Genomic DNA, 17554 nt, shown 5'->3' on the forward strand with positions numbered 1-17554 from the left:
TTCATGGCATCATGGGATAAAAATCACAGAAAGGCTGATATGCTGCTGCTGCTGCTGCTGCTGCTGGGCTGCTGCTCCGTGGCCTGGACCCGAGGGAGCCGACTGTGAGGGGTCCAAGAGCACTCTGTCAGAGAAGGATAAACACAACCTCTAACTCACTCTGTGTGCCCCACACTGGAAGGGAAGGACAGTGCCCCGAGGTTCTGGGCGAAAGTCTGACAGCCTTAAATTCCTCAAGTAAAAGGAAGCTCAGCCACGGGGCAGCTGGGTGCCGGGGCTTACCTCCCACTGCAGGTGAGGTGGGATGTTTCGAATCTGGATTTTTCTGCTCCTGTAAAGACACGACCAGTTTACAACATTTTCAGCACACTCTCCAACTTCAGCAAATAACAAAACCAGATGTAAGATGGAGACCAAGTTCACTGTCTGCCTTATTGACCGAGCCATTCACAGGCCATTCTTATACGAAGAGTAAACAGGCACTATGTGTTGAGGTTTCCAATTACCTTGAGAGGTGGGAAAAAAAATCCAGACACCAGACCAAGTTAAAGAAACTACAATTTAATAACAGACTTAAGTTTCCAATTTCCTACCAAAGTAGGAGGCTAAACCATCACATGTTGCTTCAACAATTATTCTCTCAAAATATATATGCTTGCAACTGGTCCTTCCCATCCCTTGGCTCAAACACAGTGGGTAAAGTCACAAATACTATGGGCTTAAACAAAATCGGATTTTGTTTCATGTCAAACTGCATTAAAAAATTTAAGCCAACGCTTGTTTCCATGTGTCCTCCACTCTCATTTCTTTCTTTTCTTTTCTTTTCTTTTTTTTTTTTTTTAAGATTTACTATTTATACAGTGACCTTGCCTGCATGTACACCTGCACACCAGAAGAGGGCACCAGATCTCATTATAGATGGTTGTGAGCCACCATGTGGTTGCTGGGAATTGAACTCGGGACCTTTGGAAGAGCAGCCAGTGCTACTTAACCTCTGAGCCATCTCTCCAGCCCTCCACTCTCATTTCAATACAGTTTCATTAAATACATGCTCCCCACAGTCTGCATCTTGCTTTCTCACTAACAGCAGCACACTGACAATATTCCTATCTTACGGAGAAAGCATCCTCATTCTGTTTTCTTTCTTTCCTTTTTTAAAAAAGATCTATCTATCTATCTATCTATCTATCTATCTATCTATCTATCTATCTATCTATCTATCTTAGTATTCTGCCTGCATGTACACCTGCAGGCCAGAAGAGGGCGCCAGATCTCATTATGGATGGTTGTGAGCCACCATGTGGTTGCTGGGAACTGAACTCAGGACCTCTGGAAGAGCCGTCAGTGCTCTTAACCTCTGAGCCATCTCTCCAGCCCTAAATTATTTATTTTTAATCAAATGTAGTAGTTGTGTGAGTGTGAGTGTGTGTGTGAGTGTGAGTGTGTGTGTGTGTGTGTGTGTGTGTGTGTGTGTGTGTGTGTGTTTGTGATGGTGTACGTATACTGTGTATGGGTGCCCAAGAAGGCCAGAATGAGATCCCATGGAAATGGAGTTACAGGTGGTTGTGAGCCAACCAACAAGGGTGCTAGAACCAACAAGGGTGCTAGAACCTGAAATCTGAGTCCCTGGAAAGAGCAGATTTTACTCTCAGCCACTGAGCCACAGCAACAGCCACAAATCTCCCTCTCCGCCCCCCCCCCCCCCCGCCCCAGTGCAAATCATAACATACGGGCTGTTGTTATGGCTGGCTTGAATTTACTATGTAGCCAAGGATAGCCCTAAATTTGTGAAGCCAGAGTCTCCTTTCTAAGGCTCCCAGCTACTATAAGTGTTTTCATTGTTGATTTTTTTTTTTTTTTTTAAACAAGTAAGATGAGGCTGGAGATGCAGCTCAGCAATCCAGAGCACTGAGGAGTAGGTACGTCCACATGTACACTCTGATGGCGGAGCAAGGCACTAGCTATGAGTAAAGCAGAATTCTGTTGATCCATTCCTTTAGCAGAACAGTAGCATTTGGTTTTCCTGCTAGGTGGCTGGCCTATCCAGTCTCAGGTCCTTGGCCACCAGCTCAGTGTCAGTAAACGTTCAACTCACAGGGTGGGCTGTAAAGCGCGCAAGGCATTGACTGGTTACGCCTACAGGCTTTCTGCCACTACGTCATCAGCACATCTTGCAGGCAGGTTACCACTACAGACCGAAGCGTTTGTAGCTGGGTTGGTGTTGGCCTTTCTCCTTTGGCAGAATGTAGAGTGTGTCCCCGCACTGAGCGCTAGTCAGCAGGGATGAAGGCTCTAGGTGCACCCCAGCTCGACTTATTTGTGTTTAGTGAGTTATGGAGGTGTTGCCTGCAACAACAGGGCCTTACCACAGTTTGTGGAGAGCCACCAATAACAGGGGTTGTTTAGGGGCTCCCATGGGTCCCCTTTGGCCAACAACTCAATTAGAGATAACCCCTTCCCTGCCCTAGAGATTTGGGAGTGGGAATTTAAGAATTTTGGTTTCTTTAAGGAACACAGAAATGCTATAGGAACATATTTTTGTTTTAATCGTAGGTGTGGGGACATGGGGGTTACATCACAGCAGGTGACTATGATTTGCCCGTGCTCTGTCAGGGGTGTGGCTTTGCCAGCTGCAGATAAGTTTCTTCCAGTGTGTGGCGATTGGAATTCCGGGAACTTCTCAGAGGATATATATAAATGCTAGGGCCCTGAGAGGCAGGGTTGCTGTTGTTGGCTGGTTGGCGGGTGGCTGCTGTTGGTTGGCGTTTGTCAAGTGGTCATGTTCAAAGAAACAAGAAGAAGAAATTAGATATCCTGACCGTGGTGAAGACTGAACTTGCCCCAAGGAACTCGGCAACCCTAACCAGTATGAAGTGATCTAAAGATTACTTCACCCCCTTTCTCCTCTATTTTTTCCTCTCCTATCAAGTGTTAGGGGGTTCATAAGGGTGGAAGAGAGAAAAACGGAACCCACAAAGTAGCAAATGGCGGATGCTAGGAATGTCTGTCTAGCTGGGGCTTCATTTGGTGATTCCATTTAGATTTATTTCATATGTGTATATATATTTTAAGAAGCTTTTACCTGATGAGCAGTGATGGTGCACACACCTTTAATCCCAGCACTTGGGAGGCAGAGCCAGGCAGATCTCTGTGAGTTCAAGGACAGCCTTGTCTACAGAATGAGTTTCTTCCTGGACAGCAAGAGCTACATAGAGACACTCAATTAAAAAAAAAAAAAAAAAAAAAAAAAAAACCGCAACTAACCAACCCACCAACCAAATGAACAAAAGACCAGCTTTTACCTTACTGGGTTTCCATATGGCCCCTCCAATGACTGATAGTTTTAGCTGTCCTCCCTGAGCTCTCTACCCTCCACCCCCCATACTCCCTTCCCTTCCCACCCACCCCCTTTTCCCTTCTCCTGGTTTGATCCTCCCATTCCAGTCTCCCTCCCTCTGTCCCCCCCAAAACCCCTTTCCCCCCCACCCATAACTACCTATTGTGTTTCTCCTTCCTAGGGAGATCCTTTGAGGGATGCTCTGAGGAGCAAAGGTGCCTCGAGGAGACGGTCGGAGAAGCAGGAAGGCTGCTTGTTTGTATTGCTGCTCTGTTTGCTAGACAGCTAGATATCCTGACAACTGAGACTGGTATTGCCCCAGAGAACCCAACAACCCTAACCAGCCAGAAGTGGCCTCAGAGAACTCCGCCCCTTCTCTCTGCTAGCCTTCCTTCTCACCTACCTAATGTTGGAAGCGGGGTAGAGTTATAAGAACCAAAATAAAGGAGTTTAAAAGTAGCGCCAACCACAGGGTCTCACTACCTGGCCCTGAACTCATGATCCTCTGTCTCAGCCCCTTGAGGGCTAGGATTAAAGTTGACCTCCATGCCCATCAAGAAAATATATTTCCGTCCCTTAAAAAGACAGAGAATGACTTCCTGGATTGGTTGGGTTCCTGCCTGGCTGTTTTTAAAGCAAGCAAGCATCTTTTGACCATGAGAATGGCAGCTGTCGCCCTCATTACCACATGGACAGCCCAGAGGTTCCCTGGCTGCCTCTGCCTCCCCCGCCCCCCATCCTCATCTCACACAGGCCCAGGCACTTTCTACAGCACAGGCACATATCGGGTAGGTATCCTTGCTTTCTCTGAATGGGCTCCTGACAACCACATCTAACCATTCCCCTCTGTTTTTGGTTTTTTTATTTTGTTTTGAGACAGGGTCTCTCTGTGTAGTCTTGACTATCCTGGACTTGCTTTGTAGACCAGGCTGGCCTCGAACTCACAGTGATCCACCAGCCTCTGCCTCCCAAGTGCTGGGATTAAAGGTGTACACCACTACCACCCAGCCTCCCCTCTGTTTTTAAATTTTGTTTTACATTTTCTAATATTGTCAGGGCCAATCTGCAGCCTGTCTTTTTTTTTTTTTTTTTAAGATTTATTTACTGATTATGTATACAGTGTTCTTGCCTGCATATACACCAGCACACCAGAAGAGGGCACCAGATCTCATTATAGATGGTTGTGAGCCACCATGTGGTTGCTGGGAATTGAACTCAGGACCTTTGGAAGAGCAGCTACTGCTCTTAACCTCTGAGCCACCTCTCTAGCCCTGCAGTCTGTCTCTTTACTTTCAAATTTTTATAATCTTTCTACCCTCTTTTCTGCAATGTTTCTCAATTCTTAAATGGGTTGTATCTTGGGCTGAGCCATCCACTAGCCTCAACATGTTGCAGCCTCTGGTCTCTGGACTGACCTCCGTTTGCTGAGAAAAGAGATGTCTCTGATTAAGACCTAGAGTTCTTGTGGTGGTTTGAATGAATGAAAATAGCCCCACTGGCTCATAGGGAGTGGCACTATTAGGAGGTGTGGCCTTGGAGTGGGCGTGGCCTTGGTGAGGTCACTGGGGGAGGGCTCTGGGGTTTCAAATGCTCAAGGCAGGCCCAGTGTTGCTGTGTCTCTTCCTTCTCCCTGCCCAGCCAGATGTAGAATTTCCAAATACCTCTCCACATCATCTCCATCACTCTTCTCCTCAACTCTTTTTTTTTAACATAAAAGTAAATAGCTTTGGCTTTCCCAGTCTTCTCTGTGGGCTCACTGATATTCTCTCTTCCAACCCTCCAGTAGTTTAATAGAACGCAGATTAATAAAGTCCCAAAGATGCATGCAAAACACCCTTCAGTTTTTATCGAGAAGGCTTCCCCGCTTCTGTGCGTCCCATTGAAGCCTTATCACTCCCAGTGGCATGGCTAGCACTGTCAATACTTCTCAGATAAATAAGCCGAGTCCCTTAGGGGATGGCAGTGTTTTGCTTTCTATATTTAAATATTTGCTCTTAGAATGTCACACTGGAGTTGCCAATTCAACCACAAAATTTTCTATCCCAAGTATGTATTTTGTTTCAATAGATCCTGGGTAGGATGCACTCCCTCAGACAAACAACTGGGCTCAACAATGAATGTGCAGCTTTTCCTCTCAGCAGCAACCTTACAGCAGATCGTCACCATCCCTCCCTCTCCTCCTGGAAGGGCCACTCTGAAAACGTCCCCATAGGCGAGGACACGTGGAAAATTATCTGCCTCAGTTTTGGCAGGCTGTGTCATGCCTCATGGGGCAAGATCAAGTTTGAGATCCTCCCCCAAAATATAGGTGGGAAAAATTCCAGAGGGTTCTCTGCTAAGGGTAAGGACATCCATGCATTGCCTCAAATAAGCATGCATTTGAATCCAAGAACGTGAGACACTGATACAAAGAATGTGTCTGCCTTTGCACATCCCAAAGACGCACACTTGCTTTGGCTGTCCAAGGCTGAAACACAGGGGGACGAAAACAAGCATTCTACATAGTCTCTTTCTCTCTGCTGCGACAAAGTCCTGTTGTGCGCTGGGGAGGGCAGTGTTCTGAGGCACGGCTTTGGAATGTAGCTCAGGCCGGCCTTTAACTGGCTGTGTAGCCCAGGCTTGCCTCAAACTCATGATCCTCCTGTCTCAGCTTCCTGAGTGCTGGGATTGCAAGCGTGTGCCATCATGTGCTTAACAAAACCCTTTTCTAGAAAAGCAATTAACTGCCTTTATATGGGCACTGACTTAAAGAATCTGCAATTAAGACTAACTAGGGTACAGATATTTGCGTATAGCAGTGAGTTCAGCAAATAATGAAGAACCATCTGAGTATATGAGGACTGCCTCACGTGGTACCCGAACATGCTCACCTAGTCACCGGGAACCAAGCCCTCCTCAGCATCATGCCCACTGATTTCTCTAAGCTATACCTGGATCTACCCTGTGCCTCCTCTGCTGCTACCAGCATCCTTCTCGCTTTTCCTCTCGGGCCCCGGAAGGTAGGACCACAGCAATGTTCAGTGACCAGCAGCCACAGGAGCACCTGCTGCCATCAGGTGTCACTCCATTTTACTGATGACAAGCCTCTTTTTTCCCTTCCACACTATAAACCATTTTACTCCCCACCCCCCCAAAAATAAAAACTACACCCACAGTCTTTGTCATTATAGTCATGATGATGAATATGACTTTAAACTCTGGCTGGAGTCCTAGCCCCCAAAATAGCAGGAACACTCATCAAACCACACACACACACACACACACACACACACACACACACACACACACACACACCCGCCTGAGCTCCTCTCACCAGCCAATCAGGTCGTGTCCCGGCAGGAGGTCCCACCTCACCCACACTGAGGGTTGGAGCCCTGAGACTGATTTGCAGTCTAAGATGATCTTTACGTTTAAATAAGTGTTGCCAAGTCATGGAACAAACACTGCTAAGGATCTACTAGAAGTCAGTCCTTTCAGGTGATCCAACCAGAAGCCTGTGGGCTGCACGCAACCCGGGGTAGCTGTGAATGTGGCCCAACACACTCGCAGATGGCACGATGTCATGACCTCAAAAGGCTGAACACCTGCACACTGGGGTGCAACAGCGAAGGAAGAAAAGCTATTGATAGTGTCTGTCCTCTCTAGGGAGTGACACAACAGCCACCATTGTGACAAACAGCAGGATGTAACTTACAGTTGTTTGCTAAATCCAGGCTCCCTATCTTTTCCCAGGCCATTTTTTAGGTTTCTTTTTCTGCTAAAAGCAAACCATCTTTAAATACCTGTGCCTCTATCCTATCCTTAGGATGTAATAGACTCTAGGAAAAGCAGACAGCACCCAGGAAAAGCTGGGGCAGGCATGTGTTGACTGTCTGCAGGGCACCTTCACTGTGACACAGCATGCTGAAGAAGCTCTTCTCACCCCATACTCTGTCCCCTGTATTTAGCACCCCAAGTGTCCCCTGCCACACAAGGACAGACAAAAACCTAGGAAGCATCTGTGACGCCGTGCTCCAGAAGGAAGCATGTGAAGGAGAAAACTTTGATGGCTATTTACCATGATGCTAGGTGAGCCAGAAAGGTAACGCAGGGAGGGCAGAAGGGGCCAACACCTGTAATCTCAGCTCTCTGGAACCTGAGGCAGAAAGAGCCCAAAGTACAAGGCTAGCCTTGGCTACAGAGCAAACCAGTCTGTCATCAAGGCAACAGACGGAAGAACAAGCAGACAGGAAGAGATACCAATGCAAGGTTAATGTTGTCGTCTCAGAAGGTGCTGGAACCCTAGAAGGTCCCTTAGGATTAAAGTCTGGTGTAGGAGGCAGGGGGACCTTTGGAAAATAAGGCCAAATGGAAGGTCCCTGGGTCACTGGGAACGTGAGGCACTACCTTGTGACTCTTTTGGCAGTTCTTACTCTCCTTTTCCAAAATAGAACCACATGGTCACTGGTATAATACTGTTTTCACATGCCAAGGCCCTCACTAGAACCCAGCTGTTACAGGTGCAGACCAAATCTGTGTTAGCTGCCTTGGGTATTTGTTATATTAATGGAAAAGTAATATAACATGTTGTTGGTTTGTTTTTTGTTTGTTTGTTTGTTTGTTTGTTTTGGTTAAATTAGCTTCTAGAGCTAACATCACCCAATTTGAAAACATGGAAATCTGCTTTGAGGCTAAGGCCATAGCTCCATGGTAGATACTGCCTAGTGTGATCAAGGCCTTGGAATCAGTTTCTTAGCACCAAGACAAAGGTGGAGATTTAAACTTGCCTTTTAAAAAAATCCCAAAGAATCTATTTTTAAAATAGATGAGCAGACAGACTACGGAAAGACAGAGTAAAAATTGCTTAAAAAACATCAACAACAACTAAATTTGTTTGCTCCAAGTTTCATATATATGTACTGCGTTAAATCTGAAGAAATTTAATTAGGGATAACTTCCTGGATAAAAATGTGATTTATAACCAATTCAGAGAGATCAGGCTTGTGCCAAGGAAAGGAGTTTGTTTTCCCAGTGGCATTGACGGAGATGCAAGGTCCTCACTCACGCCCTCCCAGGCTCCGTGCAGCAGTTTGCCAAGGCTGGTGCACAAGGCCGGCAAGTGACGGGTTTAACATCTCTCATGATTCAGCACAGAATTCCAGCTCCGACTTCACAGTGTCTCCAGGGTTCTGTTCTGACAGATTATCAACTGAGAAGGCTCCACCAGGACCCGCTATTAAGATCAGGACAAGCCCTGCCCTAAGTTACACCACTTTGTGTAGAACAGTGGTTTTTCAGACTGTACCTTGTCCAGAGAGAGAAGGCTTTTGACTCCACTTTGAGTGGAGGATGCACTTGTCCACTTGAGTAGACAATAGCAACAGCACCACCTGCCTGGCACAGCCACACAGCACAGACTGACAAATGGCAGCTCCTTAAAGAAGGCCACAGCTTTGTGGAGTTATTAAAGTGAACTGGAACCATATGAGCACACGGGTGTATTAAAATTATACGAGGAAACAAGGCCTGGGGAAGCACCAGGCTGAGGCAAGGTTACAACTCTCCTTCACTTGGCTCCCATAAAAAGGACACCCAAAGCCTGGCAGTGGCAGCCTTTAATCCCAGCGCTCAGTGAGCTCGAGGCCAGCCTGGTCTGCAGAGTGAGGTCCAGCACAGCCAAGGCTACATATAGAAACCCTGTCTCAAAACAACAACAACAACAACAAAAGAGCCAGGTGTGGTGGCGCACGCCTTTAATCCCAGCACTCGGGAGGCAGAGGCAGGCGGATCGCTGTGAGTTTGAAGCCAGCCTGGTCTACAAAGCGAGTCCAGGGCAGCCAGGGTTACACAGAGAAACCATGTCTTGAAAAACAAACAAACAACAACAAAAAGACTGCAGTAAGACAACCCTTGCTCACCTCAGCCAGGGCCAAAAGGCCAATGCAGAACTTCTTGGCGGATGGCTGTCAACAAAATGTTTTATCTCGTGAATTTATTGCTACTTGATAAATTCTGACATTTAAGAACACAAGTGTGCTCCTTCCAGTCTGTGTATTCACAACACCCACCAACAGGAAGTTTGCACACAGGAGTCAACACCCAACCTAATTAACCCTGGTGAGATTCATTGACCTTTATCAATGCTGGGATGTGAGGCAGTGAGGTGAGGTGCAGGCAGCTATACAAGATGCTTCTGGATCGCAGGAACAGCATCGTGGCAACAAAACAGGCCTGCTGCAGAGAGAATGTGAGGAACAGAGAACGACACTACAAACAGACCATAAAGACCCAAACATCTCAGCGAACCTTGCGCGCATTAGAATTTTAACGACTCGCCAAAGGGGGCGATTGGCAGAACTCAGAGAAGTTTTAGAAATCTGCATTTGGCGCCAGTTATAAATTCTCATCCGTGCGCCAAGAAAAATGATGGGTGAGCTCTAGGAAGAGAGAAGCCCACTGTGAAGAAACAAAACAAAACAAAACAAAACAAACAAACAAAAAACCCAAACCCTATCACATGCAAAGCTTCCTACGGAGCAGCTGGGAATCAGCGAGGGTAGGGAGAACCCGTGATACCCACGGCAAGCCCTGCAAGCAAAACCAGAGGTGACTCGGGCCCCACAGGATGGACAACTCATCTCAGGCCGGCACCTGAGAAAGCCCACGATACTTGGTGGACACTGAAAGCCACCAGATTCCTAAGCCCAGCCCAGACGAGGAGGGTAAGCAGGAATGGGGTTTCCCTCAGGTGCGGCTTGGACTCTGTCAGAGCAGCTCAGAAGGCAGGGCAGACAGAGCTCACAGCCACAGCCTCTGCCTTCATGGAACTTGGTCCAGGGACAAGGAAACTGGATCATCTGAAAGAAGCAAACCACACCCACATCAACACGGCCCTGCATCCAGCTGCATCCAGCTGCGAGACAAACTTTAGGATGGGCAGTTATCGATGGGTTTTGGGGAATACTGTGCCATTTTGGTGGTTGGAGGAGGAGTTGCAGCGAGCTTCGGAGGACAGCAGAGGCAAGGAAGTTAAAGTCAGAGACTTGTCCAATCTCAACGTGGTATGATCCAATCACAAACAATCAGTTCTTGTGGCGGTGGCACAGAGATACTAGAAAATGACACCTGAACAAAAACAGCAGGTGTGGCCTCTTTACATCAGGGCTGGCCTCCTGCTATGGAATTAAATGAACACACACACACACACACACACACACACACACACACACACACACACACTACATGCCTGTACACACACATCTACACTGACACAAGTAGCATCACAACACTGTGCAGTTATTAACATGAACACTGCCTGAAGTAGTACCTTTCAAGACCAGATTTCGTTTTTAACAGTCTGGGTTTGTCCCCTTCCTGAAGGGCTATGTCGCCTTTGTCCCTGGAGTGAGTTATAAACTATGGATAATGCTTCCTATTGGCTAAACTGGGAGGACAATTCAACAGACTGTTTGCTAAGTGTTGTGAATTTGGACCCACTGAGGTTTATGTGGAGAGGAGGAATAGCTGTGAGCTACGGGCGTCTGTGATTCCAGTAAATGGGAAACAATCAACAATTATGCAAAAAGTACGTTTCTGCCCCTTGAGAATGATAACACTGGGTCGTACTGGGTTGCTGAGGAAGACCCCAAAGCTGGGTGCACCTGGGCGAGGGCTCTGTCACTGGGCTGCCTCCCTAAGCCCAAAGTTATCTTCTCAATACTCGGAATTTACTGCTTGCTGACATGGCAGCCTGCAGCCAAAGTTTTAGAAAAAGTCATCTTCTCAGAGTTACAAAGCCGTGAGAACTCTTAGGATGACTGTTATAAAAAACTCTCTCCCTGGGGTAGGAAACCTTCAGAAGCCTTTGTTAGAGGCAGAGGCAGGTGGATCGCCGAGTTCGAGGCCAGCCTGGTCTATAGAGTGAATTCCAGGACAGCCAGGCTACACAGAGAAACCCTGTCTTGAAAAGCAAGCAAAACAAAAATCCAAGGCACCATTCTGCCTCTCTGCAGTAGTGTCTGCCCCAGACTTGCACTAGCGCTCATACCCCAGAGCCCTCAGAAGGACGCATCTCTGACTGTCAGGTATGAAGAGGCACCAAGGACCACAGGATGAGTGTGACACAGCCTCTTCCCTGCTGGAGCTTCCAGACAAGTGAGGGCCCCACATAACTAGACAAAAGAACACATGCAGAACAAGGTGGAGCCATCTGAGCGCGATGTGCAGGGCTCAGAGGATGCGGGAGCTGAGCTTAATCCTGAAGGGAGAATAGACATCCAGTACGAAGACGCGCAAAGGCATTTATCCTGCAGAGAAAATGGTGTAAGCAAGGTTGGTGACCCCAACCAGGTGGCAGGTTCGGTATGGGCAAACTCAGGAAAGCCCCAAACCGTTAAGAAGCCAAAGTACACAGAGAAAGCAGACCATGATGTCAAGCGGGGCTGCGATGGGCTAAGGTCAAAGCAAATACGGGCTAGGGTCAAGAGGTGGGTAGGAGGGGACAGATCGAGGCCTCACAGGGGGACACCCTCCACACACACTCATAAGCAAAGCACCCCAGATGAGGTCTGCAGAGGCAGCTATGGAGACAGACTGCCACCAAGACCCACTGGGGCCAAGTGTAGTCCATGGATTGAACTGTCTTGATCCATGAGCCAGCAAGAGTCTTGCTTTCCATTAGTTGTGAACCCTCTGAGGCTACAATCGGGGAAGTGCTGTAGCTGGACTGGAAGGAACAAGGGTTTGCTAAAGATGCAGTGTTGCTCCCTTTGCCTGTCCCACTGTTAAACTGACTCATCCCTCCCCCACCCGCTGATCTTCCCCATGAATCTCACGCTGGGAGGAGGAAGTTAAAGCCTAGGAGTCCTTTGTCCTCTTGTTCTTTCCCCTCCACCACCTATAAGAGATCTCACACAGTCCTGACACAATCTCTCACGCTGCCTTGCAGGAGAAACTAGAGCCCAGGCACTGATAGGACACCTTGGGCAAGGCTGTGTGACTATGTGGCCCGCCACCTAGATTTGGAGCCAGAAAGGGGACTTGTCCAGGGGCGAGCCACCAGATGCCTTTAACCCTCTTTTCGTTACAGCCACAATAAATAATCTCCTTTTCTGCTTTTCACTACTACTTGTTTAGCTGGCTTATTGGGGGTGGAAGTCAGGTTGTGTGTTGTGCCTGAACCTGGCTTATTAGGGCCACCAAGGCTTAGGTTTTAACCCCGCAGCTCCAGTAACAGCAAGAGGTCAGTCTAAACAAAACTACTGTTAATAAATTCTTATAATTGCCATGTGCCACCCTGACCTCATAGTGCAGATATAGAGAAACAAATGGCACAAAGCCCATCTATCCAGATATGTAGTTGGCCCCTGGGGAACTGTTTGGCCTCACCAACTCAACCCTTACCTGACCTGGATTTTGTGGTAGGCAGAATTTCCCAAAGATGGCATCATCAAAACAAACAAACAAAAACCCCACCCTTATGATTTACTGTTTCTCCTACTGAGATATTTATTCTTCTGAAATCCAGGCAGGCTTCGGGCAAGAGGGAAACTGAGTCTCTTACTTCTGAAGCTACATTACAAATTTCTCTTAGGAATGTTGCCCTCAAAACTCAGGCACTGTGGCTGAAGGGACAGTAAGCAACCACTCAGAAAAGCTACCACCCCAGCCAACTGCGCAGCTGGGGTCCCAGTTACTAGCCACTCTAACCTGCTAAAGATGGAGGGAGGGCAGGAGATGGGGGGAGGGAGGGAGAGAGCCTCTAGATGCCAAATTACCTTGGCCATCGAGTCTTCCCCATAGAAGCCCCAGACACAGGGCAGAGACAAAATGCTTGACTACATCTCTTCCGTTCTTGACCCACAGAACGTGTAAATATACACTTTGTTGTATGCCACCTAGTTTGCCCTTGCTATGTAACAACAGGTGCTACAAATACATATGAACTCATATGGGGGGGGGGCCTGAAATTTTGGGAGTGATGAGAAGCAAGCTCAAGGTTTCTAGGAGGTTAGCCCGAGTGTGGTCACAGGACGTGAGGTGAGCACAAGTAAAGGGAACCACTGGTGAACGTCTGCAAACACTGGATGTCCCGGCAGGGAGCAGTTTATAGGACACAGATTAGTTTCGGGAGGCAAGGCAAAAAGGGACATGTTCAAATGACTCCAAGACCTGAAGTAACAAAATGGAAAGAATTGGACACATCTAGGAGGGATTTTCTTGGTAGACAATGAGTGGAGAAAGTAAGGAAATTTTACCTGTGGTGATTAATATTGTCAACTTGATAGACTTTAGGGTAACCCAAGCTGGGTGTGCCTGTGGGGCATTATCTTGCTACATTAATTGATGTAAGATGGCCCATCCCAGTTTCCAGGGAGACCATTTTCTGAGGGGGAGAGGGGAGAGAAGATTCTGGGTTGTATACAATGGAGAAAGCAAGCCGAGCAAACACAGCAGGCGTTCACTGTATTCTGCTTCTTGACTGTGATACGGTGTAACCCGCTACTTCAAATCCTTGCCACTTGGACTTTGACACCACGATGGGCTGCAGCCTTGAACTTGTAAACCAGAATACACCCGTTTGTTCTCTTTCAGGTTGCTTCAGTCAGCGGACTTTTAACACACAGTAAGAAGAGTGAGAGGGACGCTGGCACTGGGAGTGAGTTTGCGGCTGTGCTCGATCTGTGACGAGTCTGACCGTGTGGTTGTGCAGAGGCCCTCGCAACTGTTTTGTGGCTGAAATACGGAAGAGCCCTTTGCTTTATGGGGGAAAAAAATAAAAGCATGCTGGGGCTTGATGGGCCATTCTGGTAACAGTTTAGAAGACAAGAATGCTTAAACAACAACAACAACAACAAAAACAAAACAAAAAAACCCCCAAAAGAATGCTTACACAGACAGTGAAGGTCAACTCCAAGGTTTCAGAGGCAAGAAAAAACAATTCTGTCAGGAACTGGGCTACAGTGATCTGGCTTCCTTCTGTCTGCATTCTCAGAACTTGAGTCAAAGGGAATTTAAAGGTATTGAACTAATTTGTTTGGTAGAGAGAGTCTCTGGACAGGGCAGCATTTGGGGCCACTGCTGGGAAGGTACCCATGATTGTTAAAGATCAGCATCGAAGAGGACAACCTCCTCTGTGCTACACTAGGCTGGCAGGAAAGATGCCCCGAGGGCAAAACCTCACCCATCAAAGGCTCTAACTTGTGAAAGCACAAACTCTTTGAAATGAGCTTGAATCGAGACTATGGCGAAGGGGTTGGATTCCGCACTCCTCCAAAGAGAATGGCTCCCAAGGCTCAGCACACATAGGCACGCATATACAGCTGTGGCCCATGGCGGGCAGGCTCTATCACAAGGTGGCAGCAGCAGAACCTGGCAGCGTGTTGTTCACGTGGGAGGAGTGAAAGATGCACAATTGAGTGGATCATGGAGTCTTGTTCCATGACTCTGGAGAGCAACTGAAACCTGGCCATGTGTGGCAGGGTCAGAGTCCCTGCACTTTATGTTACGAAGGTAAAGGCTAAATCGCAAAGAGATGACAGTACTGTGGGAAAATGAGCCAAGGACAGCTCCAGGCACAGTGTGGAGCCAGTTCAAGAGAGAGGCTATGTGTGCAGCAGATGGCAGAGCTGGAAAGGTTGGGCTATCCAAGCCATTTGGGAGTCCAGTCAGTTTTATCATGAGCCTCAGATGCCACACATGGGGCTGCAGGGCTTTGTGTTTGCCCCGCTGGATTGTGGGCTGATCATTTGCTTCTATGCCCTGATTTTCCTCCTCTAGAATAAGACCTTACTCTGCTATTATGTGTTGGAATAAAGAAACTTGGTGTTTATTTGTTTATTTATTTATTCATTTATAAGACTTGGGACTTTTACAGCATCGGAATTGTTAAAGACTGGAAACTTTTAAAGTCAGACGGAATACATTTTACATTATAACACAGTCATGAGCCTGTAAGGACAAGGCACGGAAGGTGATAGGTCAGAAAGTATGTGTGCTGGGTGTCAAGTTGGCAAGGGGTGGGTCTGTGATGGTTAATGTTAATTGCCGACTTGAAAGCACCTAGAGCCACCTGAGAAACGGGCCCCTGGGTATGCCTATGAGGTATTGCACTGACTACATTGATAGATGTGGGGAGACCAAGCTTAACTGCAGACAGAAGCGTCCTCTGGTCAGGGACTTCTGCACTGTATAAAATGGAGGAGGGTGCCCAGTATGGCATGCACCCACTGCTTTCGACTTCTCGACTGTAGATGCAACATAACCAGCCACTTCAAACGTGGCTTCCCCACCACATTGGACTTTGCTCCTGAACTGTGAGAATAAATCCTTTATCCATCGAGCTACATTTGTTGGGAGTATTTTATCATAGCAAAAGGAAACAAACAAACAAACAAACAAACAAAGACACTATCCTGACCACGTTGGGCCTACAATGATGTCTAGACGATCGATGGAGTACGCACCCAGAAGGCAGGCATTCACAAGCAGAAGCTAATAATTTCGGCTGAACTCTTAGAAATGAATGAGGCCATAACTAAGAAAATTCTTGAACCTCCAGGTGCCTACGTTCAGTGGAACGGCAAGTGAGAGGGTGTAAGGTTGCTCCCTCAAAGAGGCAGAATTCTCAAAGTTTCAACCAACTTTTGACAAGATGTAATCAAAAGGGCAAATGACGGCTACACTGATCCAAAGGATTAGAGCGTACAAAAAGGAGAACCAGGCGTGGTGGCGCACGCCTTTAATCCCAGCACTCTGGAGGCAGAGGCAGGCGGATCGCTGTGTGTTCGAGGCCAGCCTGGTCTACAAATGGAGTCCAGGATGGCCAAGGCTAACACAGAGAAACCCTGGCTCGAAAAAGAACAGATGACAAAATGTATGTTTCTGAAGGCATGCAGGAGGCGCACACAGACACTGGTGCTCAGCTGTCTCACAGGAACAGACTAGCTTCCTGGAGAGCTCTCTGAGTTCGCCAGCTCGTTCTTCAAGCTTTAGGAGACCTGTTCCAGCATCAGTTGACCACCAGAGCATTGTTGGGTGGTACATAATATTGTTGGCGGAAACAGGCCATACTGCAAGGCAAAAGCCAAGGCAGGATTCAAATGGGGCTGCCTTCCACCTAGGAGAGTGTACAAGAAGTCTAGTAAGCTCTTTTTTTTTTTTTTTTTTTTTTTTTTTTAATGTCAGGAGTAAACTTCTCAATCAAGAGGCTGTTCTGAGGGCTGGAAAGATGGCTCAGAGGTTAAGAGATCGGGCTGCTCTCTCAAAAGTCCTGAGTTCAATTCCAACAACCATATGGTGGCTCACAACCATCTATAATGAAATTTGGTGCCCTCTTCTGGCGTGCATGTGTACATGCAGACAGAATACTGTATACATAGTAAGTAAATAAACCTTTTTTTTAAAAAAGAGGCTGTTCTGAGAAAGTTGTGAAAGAGATTCGCACCGAAAGTGATACGAACAGGGGGAAGTGTAGACACTGATTGGAGGAATAATAAAAGTAATTCCGGAAGCAAGGGGAATTCTAAGAACAGCAAGCCAGGACACTTAGGAGGCATGGGGGTTGAGGAGGCGGTGGCCTTATGTCTGCTTTCAAGCTGGTTATCCCGCTTCTCCACAGTGAGCAGACAGTGTCAAACAGCTAGGCTGGACTGGGACGCTGGCTTCAAACACAGAATGGTGATTGGCTGACCCACACGCAGAGAGGTGGTCCTGCAGACCAGAGCGGCTCTGAGTTCCAGGGAAGAGTGGAAGAAAGGGAGGTTACAGTTTTGTGAAGACTTTGCTAGGAGTGTTCAGGGAGAAGGAGCACCAAACCCTCCCAGTTCCATGTTTAAATCCCGCCCCCAACACTGTTTTTAAATGAAGGAAGGCAAAGGGGACAATGTTTGAATAGAATTCAGGGGCTTTTTATAAATGAGGGGATGAGGTTTAAGAAAAACAGAGCTGGCAGAAGGACGGCCCCAGGCATTTGGCTACCTACTGCATACTATTTGCTTTAACACTTACAATCCTCTCTGGAACACTGGCAGCCCCGCTTTATAGAGACTAAATAAAAGGAGCAGAGCTGCACTGTCAAGGCTAGATAGCTAGTCCATGCCAGAGTCAGGCAAATCTGCTTGCAGAGCCTATGGGCTGGTCAGATCAGGGTCTGTTAAGAGGTACCTAAGGCCACTGTTAGTGAAGTGTGACCTGCTGAGCTTTGTGACAATGCACCAACAATGACTATACCCAACAGCT

The 17554-nt window shown here is 47.4% G+C and overlaps 1 protein-coding gene across 1 annotated transcript in view; it reads right to left on the minus strand.

The window, feature by feature from the left end:
- Positions 1 to 17554, minus strand: part of Igf2bp2 (insulin like growth factor 2 mRNA binding protein 2) — a 121986-nt gene that overhangs the window by 31494 nt on the left and 72938 nt on the right. The window contains exon 3 of the mRNA XM_051150753.1: positions 283 to 331. Coding sequence (XP_051006710.1) covers positions 283 to 331 — 49 coding nt within the window. The remainder of the gene's footprint in view (positions 1 to 282; positions 332 to 17554) is intronic.

Source organism: Acomys russatus, chromosome 8, assembly GCF_903995435.1.
Source record: "Acomys russatus chromosome 8, mAcoRus1.1, whole genome shotgun sequence".
Lineage (NCBI taxonomy): Eukaryota > Metazoa > Chordata > Mammalia > Rodentia > Muridae > Acomys > Acomys russatus.